Source organism: Emys orbicularis, chromosome 2 (genome assembly GCF_028017835.1).
Source record: "Emys orbicularis isolate rEmyOrb1 chromosome 2, rEmyOrb1.hap1, whole genome shotgun sequence".
NCBI lineage: Eukaryota > Metazoa > Chordata > Testudines > Emydidae > Emys > Emys orbicularis.
Genome location: NC_088684.1, coordinates 271,329,410 through 271,348,165, shown reverse-complemented (window position 1 = coordinate 271,348,165; position 18,756 = coordinate 271,329,410). Strand labels below are relative to the sequence as shown.

Below are 18,756 nucleotides of genomic sequence, written 5' to 3'. Positions count from 1 at the left end.
ATTAAATGGAGCATCTCTTGTCACTGTCCAGCAATAGTCTGCAAGCATTGATGGGCTCCATTTGCCCTGATAGCATTTCCCCATTGTTGCAATGTCCTGGTGAAATCACTCGCCGTGCTCGTCGCTCACTGCTCCGCAGTTCGGTGGAAAAAAATCTAGATGAGAGTGCAAAAAATGTATCTTTAGTGACATGTTGCAACCAAGGCTTTTGTATGCCTTGAGGAGGTTTTCCACCAACAACCTGTAGTTGTCTGCCTTGTTGTTTCCGAGAAAATTTATTGCCACTAACTGGAAGGCTTTCCATGCCATCTTTTCCTTGCCACGCAGTGCATGGTCAAATGCATCATCTCGAAGAAGTTCACGAATCTGAGGACCAACAAAGACACCTTCCTTTATCTTAGCTTCACTTAATCTTGGAAATTTTCCACTGAGGTACTTGAAAGCTGCTTGTGTTTTGTCAATGGCCTTGACAAAGTTCTTCATCAGACCCAGCTTGATGTGTAAGGGTGGTAACAAAATCTTCCTTGATTCAACAAGTGGTGGATGCTGAACACTTTTCCTCCCAGGCTCCAATGACTGTCGGAGTGGCCAATCTTTCTTGATGTAGTGGGAATCTCTTGCACGACTATCCCATTCGCAGAGAAAACAGCAGTACTTTGTGTATCCAGTCTGCAGACCAAGCAAGAGAGCAACAACCTTCAAATCGCCACAAAGCTGCCACTGATGTTGGTCATAGTTTATGCACCTCAAAAGTTGTTTCATGTTGTCATAGGTTTCCTTCATATGGACTGCATGACCAACTGGAATTGATGGCAAAACATTGCCATTATGCAGTAAAACAGCTTTAAGACTCGTCTTCGATGAATCAATGAACAGTCTCCACTCATCTGGATCGTGAATGATGTTGAGGGCTGCCATCACACCATCGATGTTGTTGCAGGCTACAAGATCACCTTCCATGAAGAAGAATGGGACAAGATCCTTTTGACGGTCACGGAACATGGAAACCCTAACATCACCTGCCAGGAGATTCCACTGCTGTAGTCTGGAGCCCAACAGCTCTGCCTTACTTTTGGGTAGTTCCAAATCCCTGACAAGGTCATTCAGTTCACCTTGTGTTATGAGGTGTGGTTCAGAGGAGGAGGATGGGAGAAAATGTGGGTCCTGTGACATTGATGGGTCAGGACCAGAAGTTTCATCCTCTTCCTCTTCTGACTCAAGTGAGAATGATTCTGGTGCATCAGGAACCGGCAGTCCTTCTCCGTGGGGTACTGGGCGTATAGCTGATGGAATGTTTGGATAATGCACAGTCCACTTTTTCTTCTTTGACACACCTTTCCCAACTGGAGGCACCATGCAGAAGTAACAATTGCTGGTATGATCTGTTGGCTCTCTCCAAATCATTGGCACTGCAAAAGGCATAGATTTCCTTTTCCTGTTCAACCACTGGCGAAGATTTGTTGCACAAGTGTTGCAGCATATGTGTGGGGCTCACCTCTTGTCCTGATCTCCAATTTTGCAGCCAAAATAAAGGTGATAGGCTTTCTTAACCATAGTGGTTATACTGCGCTTTTGTGATGCAAAAGTCACTTCACCACAAACATAGCAGAAGTTATCTGCACTGTTCACACAAGTACGAGGCATCTCTGCTCACTTTGGCTAAACAGAAATGTGTCCCTTTGCAAAATCAAACACTGACAAATAAGAGAGCACGACACTGTATGATTTCTAGAGCTGATATAGGGCAATTTGTTCAGCAGAGTGATGTAAGCTTCGTTATGATGGCATCATCCATGACTTCTAGGAATAACATGATGCAATTCATATCATGTATGATGCAATACCAGCTTCAGATTGCATCATTCATTGTTTTGCCGAAAAAGCAAGTACTGTCCGAACCCAGTCATAGATTTATTCATAGATCCAGTCAAAGATGTATTTTAGTCATTTCTGGTTTAAATTGAGATCCCTTCCCTTTATAACTCACTTATCCTCCGCCATTCCCAAGTCAAGGGTCGTATATACTGACCCAATAGCATATCTTGAAAACTAGAGCCAATCAACAATTTTAAGCATCATTTTCGTTCTCAATGACCCAGAATTAGTAAAGTTTGACTACATTTATTTCAGAAGCATTTTGGCTGTAGAGCAGTGTAATAGGAGAGGAACATGTTCTCCTTTTTACTACTAAAGGACCACCGCTATATCCTCTTTTTAGAGAAGGAAGATAACTTCTTCCCTTAATATCTTCTCATGAGAGGGATCTCTGAAAATGGAGAGGAAGAGGAAAGGGTACAAATCTAAAACTGAACAGTTGAAGGCTGTTGACTATCACATCAAACTTTCTGCCTGGCGCTCAATGCAACAGGCAATCTTACCACTGAGATAGGGCAGACCACTGACGAAAATGTTTAAACTTCTGCCTGAAAGAGGAGTGTCTATGAGCAGACTTCGGTCTGTTGGAGGTCAAGGAAGAGCTCTGACTCTAGAATCCAAAGGGAGTAGTACCCTCTTAACTGAAGGCACTTAAAGTAGCTAAAGATGTCTGGAAAGTTGTCCAAAAGTCTTCAACCTTTTTTAAGCTGTCATCTCTTTCTTCACTAACACATCTTTTCACATAGAAAGTGACCTACTGTGGTCTGGGCTTCATACAGCAATGTGGTGCACTTCAGCCAAGAGAATTATTGAATGGTAATGGCTGCATTATAATGGGCATTGTATGCTAACTCGTAGGGCATGTTTGGCCATCATCTCATCTTCAGACACAAGTAATTTAAGATCTTGCATGAACTGAGACAGGATTTAATCAAAAATGAGCAACAGCTTGTAACATGAGGAAGTTGCACTTCTCAAACATGGCTTGCTAACTGTCAATTCACACCTGCAAGATTACGTCTTTTCCAGCACCAGTGAGAACTTTTTGAAAATTATATATTTTAAAGAGTGTTTTTTCCTTACGAGTTCAGTTATTTTATAATCTAGAGTTTTAGTTCTGTTGACATAATAACAAGATCAAATATATTTCAATTTAATAAAGTAGAACCATAACAGGGGAACTTTGTTTTTCATTCTTTTGGACTGTGTGACATTCTTAGGGGAAATAGGAAGAACCTATAGTGCCACATTCAGCCAGCAGGAGCCATTATGGGCACAGCCACCACCCCAATACAATGCCCTATATTTAGTGGGTAGTCTCAATTCAGTTTTTAATTCACAGGTGTACATGTCACAGAAATCACTACCACAAATAGGGCCTTTATTAGTTAAAGTAGAGAAGGCCAAAAATTGGATGAGCTTTCAGAAAGAACTACCTTCTAACCTTTATACTTGACTTTTCAAGTCAAGGTTGAAGAGAACAGGGATGAATGGGTGCATATGGTGTGTGTGTAAACTGCATGGGCAATATGGAGAAGTTTGGAGTGCAGCTGATACACAAGTTCTATGGAGAAACCGACAAATCACCCTTCTGGGTGCTGCCAAGCTGAGTCCTTTCACAATATCACAACCACTAACCTGATAAGCACAAAAAAAGGACAGGTTACTTGAGTAAGTACTACGGCAGAGCAGTTGGCACAGTCCACAGGGAGCCAGAGACTAAAACAGGAATGCATCCTGCTCACACTGGGGTTATGCCAATAAACTGTATTTGGATAAAATATGCATCTCCGAAGCACTGTCTGGATTAAAAATAAACGTGATGGAAAGCCATAGGAGTTGAATGGCACTGAAGTACTGTAGTATTCCAAAGGATCAGGATATAAATATTGACAAGCATACTGGAATATTAGTAGCAATTTCCTTTTAATACAGATCATGGATAAGTTTAAAAAAACTGAAGCCTTTATGGAGCTCACCTAATATATCAAACTAAAGTTTGAATTTTTTAATTGTCACCTCTATTCTATTAACCAGCAAAATACTTTCCCAGAGAATATCTAAAAAAAAAATGTAAAAAAGTCCAGAAAGTGCCATCATGTGCATAGGAAGGAAACATAAGCAATGATTCTAAGAAGTTTTGCCTGAAGGATTGAACTCATTTTGAGTAAACAAGAGTACTGGGGCGGAGGGAGACAAAAATTAGCTTCACCCATTATCATAAATTGCTGCATCAAGCATCTCCAAATTCTAGGATACATGAAATTCATCTCCTCCCTCTAATCCTGTAGCTGCCTCAATTTAATAGGACACCATTATCAGATAACTACTGTATAGCAGTAGTTCCAAGAACATGGAAAGACAGTCTACTGGCTTCCATTACAGTGCCATCCTGAGAAACTCTTGAAGTGTTACTTCTGTGAATGACTTACAATAATGTGCTGTATTATCTGTGGCCCTTATTCTGCCATGTCCATGACACAGCAGTCATCATTTGGGACTATATCTTTATTGTTTTTAATATGAAATCACTACTCTAAGAACAAAAGATTCATACAGAGCAGGGGGATTTAATGATGAACTGTAGAAAAGTATCATGTTCATCCAAATGCAAGTAACAATTCTAAATGATCATTTTTATTTGTTTTTCTTAGTTTCCTGTATGTCAAATTACCTGAGCTATGGGGGAAATCTGACTTTGGCCTGGCTGATTTTGTATGCAAACAGCATCGCTCTCTGCCACAGAATCTGTTGCACTTCCATCCTGTTGCGATTCAACCATTTCCGTGGTCATTTGTCTAAAAATAAATATAGTGCAAGGAAATGAATTCAGACCTGAAGAAGGGATATTTATTTCAATTCTATTAAATTATTTTTCTCCTCAACTCCCAATTTCAGCTCTTTAAAATATCTGACAAAAGAGCAACCCAACAGTATCCTAGCATCACAGTGTGTTGCCATGCATGACCTGTAAATTAGGAATCAAGCTCACTCGCTTGGCTAGCAAGGACTAGATGCAGTGTGTAAGCAATACTCCCAGCACTGAGTAAGGAAATCAAAGCCTCATTCTCTAGCAACCCATTATGTCCAGATACTAGCTTGCAATGCTGATTCCAGGAAGATACCTATCCAGCCCTTCTATGTTGGGGTAGGGGAGTGGAAGGAACATTAAAACAAGGAGAAACTGAAGATGAGAAAAGTTAACTGGGAAAAAGAAGAGGACCATTCTGAGGAACGCTGAGGGAGAAATATCTGGCAACTATTTATTCAGTCAGGTCTACAAAAGAAGCAGTAGTGCGTAGATTCAGTATAGTATAGTCACTTTAGGAAGTGACAATTAGATGTCTAGGAAGAATTGGTTCGAAATTTTTATCTTTTCTTTATTCAATTAGGTTAGACAGTCATAATATTGTGTATCCTGCAATGGACACAATCAGAACCATAAGATTATACCTAACAAGTGAATATTTATTCTGGATTACCATGTCTGGATTGTTTTTCTTTTGTTTTGTGATGAAAGCAAAACTTCCTTCAATTCTTATCTGTATAAATTAGTCACTGGAGAGATATACCAGAGTAGGAAATTATTAAAATATTGAGACATCTGAAAAGTTTTGACAGAAATATTGTACGTAAATCCTACTGTTCTGTCCCACTAAATAGAAATATCATCCTCCTTTAGACAAAATATAATTTTATTATATACTTTTGTCACTTTTGCTAACAGTAATTCCAAACATGAAGATCTCATATTCAGGACACTGAACTGATTTTGTTTTGAATCAAATGACAGATGTTTAACACTTGATTTTTACATTGGTATCAGCAACTCTCTTGTGATTTTTGATCCTGTAAATCTTAAACCTAAGCTTGGGTAAATTACATCCATCAATTGAAATTTATAAACTGAAAGACTCTGTTAGTGGAGAAAACTTTCAAATATATCGACTACACAAAAACATAATTACCTTACAGTTGTTTTTCCATGATATTTCTTGACACACTTGCTCATAATGGATGGTGGGAGTGTTTAAAACAAGAGCTTGGTTTTCCTCAGCTCACTTTCTCTCCTACTGAACACTGCAGTGAAGTTATGATGTTGAAGTTGTGATGTCACCATCATCACCATAGCAACAAACCAATGTCATAAAGAGTATACAGCCTTCACTGCAGGCTCAAGGAGAAGTGTGACAGTAAAAGAGAGATCTTGTTCAAACACATACCAAATATTATAGGAAATGCAGGAAAAGACCAGACAAGAAAGGGAAAATCACCTATTTGTTGTTTTAATTTTTCTGACGTTATAATATGACAGGGTTTCTATTCTGGGGTCTTCTGCTATCATGTGAGACAAGCAGGAATTCCCTGTTTCAATGGTTTTGAGGCCCCTGAAGTACCCATACATATTTTTAATGCACAGGCCAACTCCTGGTATCTCAGGAATGTTATTTCTTTGAGTGAGAAACAAAGAGCTCCTTAAACACTACACATAATTTATGTCCAAAATAAGTCATCAAAATGTTTGTCTCCCACTATGGTTGAGAAGGAATCAAGTTAAACGATATCATCAGAGAAGCAGAATTACAGGTAATTTTTGTATACCATCTTGACTAGATAGTGGATACACAAAAATGCCCTGCCTCCTTCCATCTCAAGCCCCTGTGCAGATCTCAGGTTCCAGTATGTCTCTTAGTAACTAGGTCTTGAGTGATTTATGGCTTTAATGGTTAAAATTGCCATCTTGAATTCTATCAGAAAATTCTCAGGAAGCTACTGCAGCTCACAGAGTGCTAGCATTCATACACTCTTAAAATAAAGTTCCTCTTAAACTAGCTTGTTTCCAAATGGTGTCAGTGTATACACCATGAGGAATGTATTAGAGTAGTCTATCTTTTGTGTAGTTTGTTAGAAAAATTTTTAGTACATCAACAGCAGTTCTAATTCAATCCATAATAATACAGTATTTAATATATACACAGATGGTACCTCCTGCATTCCTATTTCTTCTCATGAGTTCCTTTCCCCTGGATATAATGCTAAAATAATAGTGCAGTCAAAATCTCAGGCTGTTGAGAGCACTGGTGCTCAGTATGCACCAAGGACTTAATCAGAGGAGAGTGTATAACTTTAAATGGGGCAATTCTGGATTGACTCATAGGTAGGGTGACCAGACAGCAAGTGTGAAAAATCGGGACAGGGAGTGGGGGGTAATAGGCACCTATATAAGACAAAGACCCAAATATCAGGACTGTCCCTATAAAATCAGGACATCTGGTCACCCTACTCATAGGCTACTCTGAAGATCTCCTACTGTATCCAGCCACTTCTTCCTACAGCACATGTAAGTGAGAAGAGTATCTTGCTGAATTACTGTACTTCTTATGCACATACCCAGTATAGTAATAGGCAACGATCTGGGAAGAAATAGTCTTTCTCCCAGAAATTTCACTACGACCCAAGACTCACCTGTGAGGACACTAGTTGTTTAATATGTATATCCAAAAGGATGTCCCCATAGATCAAAACAGCTTAAATACCAAGATCAATAATGTAATTAGTCTGCATTACCAACATAGTCACTAAAACTTTCTTCTGGAATTAAGAGTAGGATCCTGATTATTTTACCCGATGCAGCTCCAAAATCATACCTTCATATTTCATATCGAAGATTGTCTGTCACACAGAGATAGGGTTTAGTTCAAAATTACTAATTTTACCTCCGTCCCACAGAAAATGTTCCATTGGCTTCTCTTGGCAAGGATCATCTATCATGCTGTAGAAACTGACATGTTTCCAATTTTACTACTTTATTGCTTTAGGCTTGATTTATATGAAGTCTGGACCCATACATCCATTAGTTAGAAATGTAGCACTTTTCTCGCTTTGGTGAAAAGACAGTCTCAATTAGCTGCTGAATGTCATTGCCTGTTGCACTAAGTATCATTGAAACAAAAGCAATAAAGTGTTTAAGAAAAATGCCTATCTGGTTTTCTAATCTTGACAGTATCTTTTATTTCCCAGATAGGGGCTTAATCCCTTATGGATTGCTGAAGGCCCTCCTCCTACAGAAAAGTTGTATTATTCTATTTGTTTTTGACACCCCTGTGATCCTTCCTGATCTTTCTATGGGCAAGTCTTTCATGTAGTATAGACAGCTAAATACTTAACTAATTTCAGTTCACGTGTCTGTTATTAGATGTATGCACAGTTAAACTGTACTGATGTAAATAGTGAAGACAACTAAAAAAATAATAAAGTATCTCTAGGATATCTGCAGCCTTTCAAAATATGACAAGAAAGAGGACTGTATTTTTATTATGCTCTAGATTTTAGGTAAAACTCATCGGAAATTAGAATACAAATCTCAGATGCAGAACACAATTAAAATACACTTTAGCCACACCTAAGCATGGGAATCTATTCAAATGTATTCTCCAAAGATACAGCTGAATATACTCTGGATTTTAATTAGACAGATGATTTACTATTTTTAATCTTCAGCACAGGCAAATAGCACTAGAATTTTTTATATTGTCTTTTTTCAGGTATTCCTGAGATTTGTTAATACCACTGTTCTCCTAAAACATTACTTCTGGACAAGCCATTATTGTTATTTTCAAGGGGAAATTAATGTAAATGTCAACAGTGTGTAAACGCATGCACTTGTTGAACAAAATGCTAAACTGAGCACAGAAATTGCCTTCTCCAAGTATGAAGGTCAAATAAAACCTAAAACTTTGGGCCTGTAAAAGACAAAGCTTAAAAAAGGTAAGTAGCCATTTTAGGTGTGCTAGTCCCCTTGACATAAACTTGTATAAAAGGCCTGACTAAAAACAAAGTTGCAGTATAACAGCTGCATAATATAAAGACATAGTGCAAGACAAAGGACCTATTTTGGTTGGCATATCTGAAAATAGCAAGGCAGGTGATATGTTTTTCCAAAAGACTATTACAACTGTTCTCAATATGAAGCACCCATGAAACAGACAGTTATTAATTTAGTCCAGAGACTACCAAAATAGAAGACTTTTTCTTCCTATAATGTAAGCAGAGTTTTGATTAGAGGCAAACCACCGATGACAAAGGAAATGTATTGACAGATCCATTGCTCCTAAGTTTCAAAACAAGGCTCTACATCAGGGGTGTGCAAACTACGGCCCGCGGGATTGCCACCCCCGTGATGCCATGGGCCCCGCACCACTTCCGGAAGCGGCCGGCACCACGTCCCTGCAGCCCCTGAAGGGGCGGGGGGCAGAAGGGTTCCGCATGCTGCCCTCGCCTGCAGGCACTGCCCCCCGCAGCTCCCATTGGCCGGAAACAGGGCACCAAGGCCAATGGGAGCTTTTGGGGAGGTACCCGCAGGTGAGGCAGCACGGAGCCCTCTGCCCCCCCTCCCCCAGGGGCCGCAGAGATGTGGTGCCAGCCACTTCCGGGAGTGGCGTGGCACAGGGTCAGGGCAGGCAGGGAGCCTGTCTTAGCCCCGCTGCGTGTCGCTGCCACCCCAGGTAAGCAGCGCCGGGCCAGAGCCCGCACCCCAACCCCCTGCCCTGAGCCCCCAACCCCCTGCCCTGAGCCCCCTTGTACACTCCGCACCACTCCTCCACCCCAACCCTTTGCCTTGAGCCCCTTCCTGCACACCACACCCCCTTCCACACCCCGCACTGCCTCCTGCAACCTGACCCCCTGCCCCAGCCCTACATTCATGGCCCTGCATGCAATTTCCCCACCCAGATGTGGCCCTCGGGCCAAAAAGTTTGCCCACCCCTGCTCTACATAGCTCTTTCGGGCAGGGACCATCTTCTTCTGTGTTTGTGCAGCACAAAGAACAGTGGGGTTCTAGTCCATGACTAGGGCTCCTAAGTACTGCAGTAAAAAAAATAACATCCAGCTTATGCCCCTTATTTCATGAAAAGTCCAAAGGTCTTTGTAAAAGCGTTAAAGGATGAGTAATGGAACTAAGTTTTAGCTTTATATATCCAGCAAGGATCTTAACTCATTTTGATGACAGAGATCACGTGGTCTGGAAAATCAGGAACAATAAACAGATTCTGTTTGTTTGTTTTTTAAGGAAGACTGAACTTTCAAACCATTATAACTTTATAGGCCTTGTATATGGACTTAACCCTAAACTCAAAAATTGCTTTATTTTATATAAACATGGTTTAATTACAAATCAGCTACATATCATGAGATTTATTTTGATATTAAATATTAATAGGATTGTTAGATTTTTCCTCTGGGTTGCTTACTACCTTTCAAAAGTTATGAGGCAATACATTGATATTAATTAGGCAGGATTTTTATCTTAATACACGCAAGTTACATGACTGCACTTCCATGAATTATGGTTGAAAATATATTCTGTAATTTAATGTAAGGCAAATGTATGTGGTTTTTTGCCTGGAGATGATGAGGAAAAATCACAGGGCTGGAAACACATATGCCTATTTTCTCTGTCTCACTAATGACATTGTAATAACTTATTGTGACATTGTTTATTGTGTATCCAGTATTGAGATTTTGCAGTTTGAGTAATAGGTACACTCTGCATTTGGAAATGTGTTTATCTGTGTCTTTACTGTTAAATTTGCAGTACTTAACTTTCTCAGAATGTCAGGAAATCTGAAATCCTCTATGGAAATGCTTTTACTGTTTGAAAACATATTAAATTATATTGCATTGTAATTTTTTTTTATATATATCAGTTTCTTTAATATAGTGTTTTCAAAGTTTATTTCAGCTTGTGGGGTGGATGTTTGGCACTGGCTTCATATCAGAACTATGTAAAGATGTCAGACATGTAAAAGAGAAAAAGGAGAGGCAGAAGTAACCCTCTTCTACCCCTCCTCTCAAAATAAACTTCACTGCTAGAAAATTCATTCCACCAGAAACCATTTGCCTTATGAGCCACAGAAGCAGCATTAACTGGATAAAAGCGAAGTAGAAGTAGCCATTGCTAGAAAGGAAAGCTGATCATGTATAGAGCCCTGCAAATCTGCAGATATCCGTGGATATCCACATCCACAGATACGGACATCCACAGACCATGTTTGCGGATAGGTGCTGTCATAAATATAGGGGGAAGGGTAGCAACCTTTATGTATCCTTGGCAACTGTACTGGATTGCCTTCCATGTAAAGGGTTAAGCAGTTCAAATAACCTAGTTGGCACCTGGCCAGAAGGACCAATGAGAAAAGAAAATACTTTCAAAATTGACAGGGGGAAGGATTTGTTTGTTGTTCTCTTTTGTTGTTCCCTCTCCGGATGGAGGGAGAAGCCAAGCAGGTACAATATCTCCTGAAAATATACCTGGAATAATCCATCTAAAACCACAGAAACTGTGCGTGGGGCAAGGAAATGCATTAGGTTATCTTTTGTTTTGGCTTGTGAATTTTCCTATGCTACAGGGGTAGTTTCATTCCTGTTTTTGTAACTGTGAAGCTGAGCCCAGAGGGGAATCCTCTGTGTTTTAAATCTTTTTAGTACCCTGTAAAGTTACCTTCCATCCTGATTTTGCAGGTGTGATTCTTTTACTTATTTCTTTATAAATAAAGTTCTTCTTTTAAGAACCTGATTGATTTCGGTGTCCTAAAGACAAAGGGTCTGGTCTGTGCTCACATTGCTAAGGCAACTGGTTGGTAGTTTATTCTCAAGCCTCCCCAGGAAAGGGGGTGAAAGGGTTTGGGGGGATATTTTAGGGGGATAGGGACTCCAAGTGACCCTTCCCTGAATATTTTGTGTAAATCACATGTTGGTGGCAGTAATATCAGTCTAAGAAATTAGTGCCTTAGAGAAGTTTTAACCTACGCTGGTAAAATATAAGCTTAGGGGATCTTTCATGTGGGTCCCCACATCTGTACCCCAGAGTTCGGGGGGGGGGGAAGAACCCTGACAGATGCAGATCCAAATTTTATATCTAGAGCCCTGCAAATCTGCACATATCCGCTTTGTAGCCACAGACCATATTTGTGGATCGTGGATTGGACGCGGATACAAATTTTGTATCTGCGCAGTGCTCCAATCATGTGACCCAAGATAGGCAGATGCCACTCAAATTTGGAGACATGAACCTTTATTTTAAAACTTTTTCGTTCCCACTGAAGGGAGACTGATTTTTTTTAAAAAAAAAAGCTTAGCCCTATAAAGATTAACAAAATACTTTTGAGGCAAATAATTGCATGCTGTTTTTAATTTTGAAATCCTTATAATAAAAAATTAATCTTTAATATTTGTTGATGAGATTTAGCTGCATAACCAGTAATCAAAGTGCTCCAGAATTCAGTATGACCTGAAGCATCAGATGCCTCCATTAAATACACAGAGCCATTGTACAATAAATATTTTATTCCAATATACTTTTATGATATAAAATATCAGAATGCATAAATTCTCAACAAAGGTTGCTTAGTAGTAAAGAAACTGCTACTAAATAAAAGGCAGATAAGCTGTGTGATTCAGCACTTCCACTGAGGTCTCACTGGGTGCATCATTTTTCTGCCTCTGCAAATCTTTCAAATGTCAAATGGATGTTACACATTTTAAGGGTTTTCTTCTTCTTGGCTACAGGGCCTCGCACACACATCATACCAAGTACTGGCTGCCTGCTGCCAGTTGAACACATGTAGTGTGCCGGGGCATCCTAGGCTAACCCTTTACATCAGCATGGACCCTGTTATTGCTCCATGCTACAGAGTGGGAATAACTCTCTTCTCTCTCTCTCAATGACAGACCAAAGAGAGAATGAAATGCCATTAGGGCACCCACCTGAGAGGGGGAGATCTCAGCCCAGTCCCCTGGCTCCACTCACTCTTAAGTTATTTATCCATATGGCAACAGCTTCAACAGGAGAGACTAAGGGAGTCCCACATCAGAAAATTCCATAGTTCAGTGGTTAGACCACTCTCCTGAGCAGTGGGAAATCCCTTCTCCCTCTCTAGCAGAGAGGGCTGGTATCAAACCTCCATCTCCCACATCCAGGCAAGTGCTCTAACACTGGGATGAAAGTTATAAAATGAGGGACAGCACCTCCTCTGGCTGTTTGCCTGGAGTGAAGCAGGCACCTAACTTATTTCCTCAAGCAACAGGTTAGGCAGTGAGGTTCCCCTTCATGGGCTGATAAACAGAGATAGACTCCTCCCTGCAGATCAGACTTACGCCTCGTCTACACACATTGCTTAGGGCTGTGAAAAATGTCATGCTGTGTCTGTGATGTAGTAAGTTGACTTAACACCTCCCCCCCTCCCACACCGTACATGCTGCTAGGTCAGTGGAAAAATTCTTCCATTGACATAACTACCACTTCTCGAAGGGGTGGATTTACTACAGTGACGGAAAAACCTCTTTCGTCACGGTAATAAGTGTCTCCGCCACTGTCGCTACACCAGGGGAGCTGCAGCTGTGCCCCTGTAACACTTCTAGAGATGCCCTTCGGTGCCTAGCTCCGTGAGCAGGGCTGGGGTTAGCACATGCCTAGCTTAGGCGGCTCCTGCTCCAGCCGGCTGGCGCTTGTGGGTCGCATTGTAAGGCGCCTCTCTCCCCTCCGTGCATCCAGGCGTGGGACTCGGCTTTGGGGCTGGCACTGTTGTGCCTGTAATTTTCTAGGTACCTAAATGTTAGGTGCTGTGATGCTCAGCAGTGTCTAAGTCCCTTTAGGGACCCCACCCTTAGTCTCTCCGTGCCTCAGATCCCCAGGGGTAACATGGGGAGAGCAGCACTTCCCCTGCCTCCCCGGGTGGGGTGAAGATGACCCCCCCCACCCCGACTGAAGTGCCTAGTTCCTACCGTCGTGAAACTGACCAAAGTACCTACTACTGACAGACGGTGTTTAAAGGGGAGGGCGCGAAGCCCAGAGATTTGGGGAAAGGCATCCGAGCTACAGTTCCCGTGGGCCGCCGAAGGGCTCGGCTGAATCGCACCCTCCAAGGAGGGGCAGGCGGCTGGGTAAACAAACCCCTCCGGACGGAGCCCCCCGGGAGGCGGAGGGGGGACGACGCTGAAGGCGGCGGGCGCGTCTCTCCTCACACACCCAGCAAGGGCGGCTCCCGCCCTGTCCTCTCGCGGCCCTGCGTGCCCTCATGCCCCGCTCCTCTCTGCACGCCCTGGCTTGTCTCCCCCGCCTGGCCTCTCCCCCGACTCCCGGCCGGCAGGGGGTCGGGCTGCGCGCACACACACACACACACGTGTCCCCGCCCCCTCCCGCACTCACCCGCCGCCCTGTACGTGATGCCCCCGTCACAGGGGGGTGGCGGGGATTGGGCCGGCCGGAGCCGCACGTCGCCTCCACGTCAGCGCTGATGCAGCCGCGCCGCCGCGGGGGCGCTGAGAAAATGGCGCCCGCGGCGGCTCCCCGACCTCGCGGTCACAGGAGGAGGAGCCCAGGCCTAGGCAGCCGTAGCCGCCAGCGCCGATTGGTTACAAACGGGACTCAACGGCCGGCGCCGCGCCAACCGCCGCCACGGGGCCACCAGCCAGGCACCTGATTGGTTGCGGGAGGGAGACGTCTGTTCTCTTGGGACTCCCGTCTCCCCGTTTGGGGGTTGTTTATGGGCATCGCACCCCGCTCTCCGTGGGGAGGTGCCGCCTGCTGGCTTGGGGCCTGACCCCATACCCTCCTCGGAGGCACGGGGAACCTGCGGGGTGCGGGCGGCCCACGCAGTCTTCATGGGCATTGGAGGGGGTGTGATCTCCCCTGCTAGCCAGGTCGGGGAGGGTGTAACTCACCCAGCACACAGACATTGGGGAGGGTGTAACTGTGCCCCAGCCCCACACTCACCCCATGCCGTAGACCCCCGTGGGAAGGGCAGAGGGTTTAGAGTTGAGGCTGCTGGGGTTTTATACCAAGCTCTACTGCTGGTTTAGGTGACTTTGGCTAATCACTTCTCTGCCACAGTTCACATTTAGTAAAATCGGTGTAAACTCTTACCTCAGGTGCCTGAGCACGTTAAAATAGTCCGGGGGCACCAGGAAGCCACTTCCTTTCTATAATATCACTGAACTTGCTTGTTGTATTAGGAAACTGAATTGTCTGAGAAGTTCTTCTATATTTCCTTTCATCTGAAAATATCAAAGTACTGAGAACAGTACAGCAAAATGTTAAGTGACCTGCTCAAGGATACACTTGTGAAATAACTTCGTTTAACAAAAAATTATCCTTTAATTCAGATTACATTACTAAGAAATGTTTTTGTTTAGGGGTCTAAATCACACATTGTATTTATTTTATATTTTTTTAAAATCCCAAAATTTTAGTATAGTATATCAGAAAGTTGCCAATAGATAAAAGAGAGACTGGTGGCTATGTTTATGTTCTCTCCCCCTAGAACCAAAGGGATACATTTAATGACTATAAATAATGTTTGATACTTACTATGCATTTGACATATTTGCTGTATTCTGGAAGGTATAATATTGGTAGCCTTAATTTTGATTATGCTCAAATTCTATGTAAATATTTGGGCCATGGAGATTATTGCTACCGTTCTAGTATGTCTTCTCTTACAAATGTTTAATGTTTCACAGTATACAAAAAGAGAAGAAGGATGATCCTGTATTAGGGCTCTCACTTGGGGACTTGTGAGAGCTGAGGTTGATTTACCTGCTTCATCACAACTTCTGTGTGACTTTGGACAAGTCACTTAAACCCAGATCCTCAAAGGTATTTAGGCACATAACTTATTGAAATCAATGGGAGTTAGTCCCCCAAATACTTCTAAGGTTCTGTGCCTCTGTAAAATGGGGATAATACTTCCCTACTTCACAGTGGCATTGGGAGGATAAACACAGTACAGATTTTGAAGCGCTCAGATAGTACACTAATGGGGGCCAATAAGTACAAATATCCCTATGTACAAAATTTTAAGAGTATAAATGAAAGGAAGGAAGAAATTGTCAGTGTTTTGCTGTATAAACTCCGCAAGTAGAATACCATGTGTTTTACATAGCATGTTTATACAGCACACAACTTTTATTCTGAAGTCACCTCTTAATGCACTGTCCCACCAATACTGTGTGTAATGATAATGCATTTCTTCTATGTGCTTGCTTAAGTATTTGAGAACCTATTCAGTAGTGGTTTGTTTAAAAAAAAAAAAAGGCAAATATCTGAATTAATTTTCAGATAAATTACTATGATTAATGAGTTGGAAAGTGTCAGGACTGGTTATGTTTTGTCCACTCCCATCCTCCCAAGTAAATAGGTCAGGTTTTCAATCTCATTCACTGAGTGAGGGAGACGAAATCTGGGCATCTGTCCTGTTTACAGATCATGATTGGCTGGCTTCACCTCTGGTCCTACTTTGTTTGAGGCACAAACAAAGTGACATTTATCAAACTTTCAGCTTTAGGTTTGTTAATTTTCCCTTGTTTAATCAGTTCCTAGTAGATGTTTCTCTATTAAAATGTTATTTAGCACTACTGGCAAAAATAAACATGATGCAAATAAAGTAATTGTAGTAACCTAATATCACTTTTGAAATGTTTTTGTTCTCATCCTACATTTCCTTTGTTGAAATATTGAACAACATCCCCTTCCTGTTTTCAATTCTTTCCACCTTCTCTTATTCATTGTGACTTCCTGTGTGCTTCCCTTTTGAGAGTTTTGTGTTGGTGTTGCTCTTTCCTAGCTTTCTTACTCTAACCCTTTCCTGTTAGTATGGTAGTAAATTAACCCACTTGGCCAGGGGTGGGCAAACTTTTTGGCCTGAGAGCCACATCTGGGTTGGGAAATTGTATGCAGGGCCATGAATGTAGGGCTGGGGTTTGGGAGGGGATGCAATGTGCAGGAACAGGCTCAGGGCAAGGAGTGCGGGGTGCAGGAGGGGGCTCAAGGCAGGGGGTTAGTGCAAGGTGCAGCAGGGGCTCAGGGCAGGGAGTTGGGGTGCAGAATGAGGGGGGGCTCAGGGCAGGGGGTTGGGGTGCAGGAGCGGTGTGGCAGGGGGCTCAAGGCAGGAGGTTAGGGGGCTCAGGGCAGGGGGTTGGGGTGCGGGCTCCGTCCTGGCACCATTTTCCTCGATCGGCTCCGGGGTGGCAGCACCGGACAGCGGGGCTAAGGCAGGCTTCCTGCCTGCCCTGGCCCCGCGCCGCACCTGGAAGTGGCCAGCATGTCCAGCAGTGGCTTCTGGGGATGGGCTGGGGCAGGTGGCTCCGCCATGCACTGCCTTTGCCTGCAGGTACCACCCCTAAAGCTCCCATTGGCTGCTATTCCCCATTCCCGGTCAGTGGGAGCTGCGGGGAGTGGTGCCTGCAGGTGAGGGCAGCGCACGGAGCCTTCTGCCCCCCACCTTTCCCCAGGGGCTGCAGGGACGTGATGCCGACCACTTCCGGGAGCGATGCGGGGCCAGGGCAGGCAGGGAGCCTGCCTTAGCCTCACTGTGCCACAGGGCTGGCACTCCCATGGACCAGATTGAAAGCCCTGACGGGCCGGATCCGGCCCGTGGGTCATAGTTTGCCCTCCCCTGCACTAGGCCCTATGGCAACTAATTGAAAGGCCAAGCTTTTGATCAAATAATTTGATTTAAAATGTTATGTCAATTAGAAAATATTTAACTGAATATGCAGATAAGACTCTAAGGAACTAGCAAGCCTGAAAATTTTGAAGACAGCTATTTAAATGACGTCATCATAAATTACGTCTAAACCTTAATATTGTTTTATAGCTCAGAATCTTTAATGCGATATTCAGCTTGACCTAAAACTTTACATGGGTGTGATTGAGATGTCATCAAAAGCTTTTTCTCGGAAATGTAGTTACAAATGTTGATGGTTAGGGATTTAAGTGCCTATGTTAAATAAAAGAATGAGTTTGAGTGGGTTTCATGTTCATTTGAACCAGGCTTAGGTTTTCTGCTCTTCAGCATGAAGTTAAAAAAGAGAAAAACACCGATCTTCTGTATAATATGCTAGGTAAATGATGGATATAAATCATCTCTCATCTTTCCAATGACATGCTAGCACCTTGCAACTTTCAAAACCTGGTTTTAAAGGTTAATTTATTACAGCTTTATTTATACCACTTTGTTTGGCATTCCAATATGATCTTGCCTCAAATGTTTTTAATTGCATGTACATTTTGAATGGTAACCTGGAAACTGAGACCCCATCCTCTCAAACTCAAATGAAAGCCAAGAGACAGGAAACCAAAGAGATTGCATTCTAGAGCAGCAGAGAGGGTGGACCAAATTCAGCTCTGGTATAAATGGGCATGGCACCATTGAAGCCAGTGGAGCTGTACCCATCAAAGCCAGAGCTAAGTTTAGCTCAGAGGATCAATGCTGTGAACAGGGGGGAAAGGTGGTGAGGAATAAAATTGCTGCATTCTTGCAGCAATAAATTTGTAGCAGTATCTGTATTTTCTTAGTTGAGACCCAGACCTTGCATGTACTAGAGCAGGGGTTCTCAATCTTTTTCTTTCTGAGGCCCCCTTCAACATGCTATTAAAAACTCCAGGGAACTCAGGGCTTCAGGCCAGGGGTGGGCCCTTGGGCATAGGCATAGTTTGACTTCCATTTTGGGGGGAGCAGGGGCCAGTGGGGCTTGGGCCAGTTCTGCACAGCAGGGTCCAGAAAGGCAGCGCCACCTCCACCCCCTGACTCACTTCAGCAGGCCACCTAGTCCGTCTGGGTTGTGTGCAGTGACGGTTCAGCTCAAAAAGTTTGAAAACCGCTCAGCATACAGGGAGGGGGTAGCTATGGGCTGTGTGCGGGCAGGAGGGTAGCTCAGGGTGCAGGGAGGGGTAGCTAGAGGCTGTGTGTGGGCAGGGGAGTAGCTTGGTGCAGGGAGGGGGATAGCTAGGGGCTGTGTACCATGAGGGTTCCCCTGTGGGCAATACTTCCCAAGGGCTCTGCCGGCCACGGAGTGGGGTCCCCCTGCCAGGGCAGCTCTTAC

At 43.2% G+C, this 18,756-nt stretch overlaps 1 protein-coding gene across 4 annotated transcripts in view; it reads right to left on the bottom strand.

The window, feature by feature from the left end:
* CREM (cAMP responsive element modulator) overlaps window positions 1–5,887 on the bottom strand; it is a 56,107-nt gene extending 50,220 nt beyond the window's left edge. For all 4 annotated transcript variants that reach the window (XM_065397666.1, XM_065397668.1, XM_065397667.1 and 1 more), the window contains exons 1-2: window positions 5,844–5,887; window positions 4,550–4,673 (exon numbers count right to left, since the gene is read on the bottom strand). In XM_065397666.1, coding sequence (XP_065253738.1) covers window positions 4,550–4,673; window positions 5,844–5,887 — 168 coding nt within the window. The remainder of the gene's footprint in view (window positions 1–4,549; window positions 4,674–5,843) is intronic.
* Window positions 5,888–18,756: the final 12,869 nt, after the last annotated feature.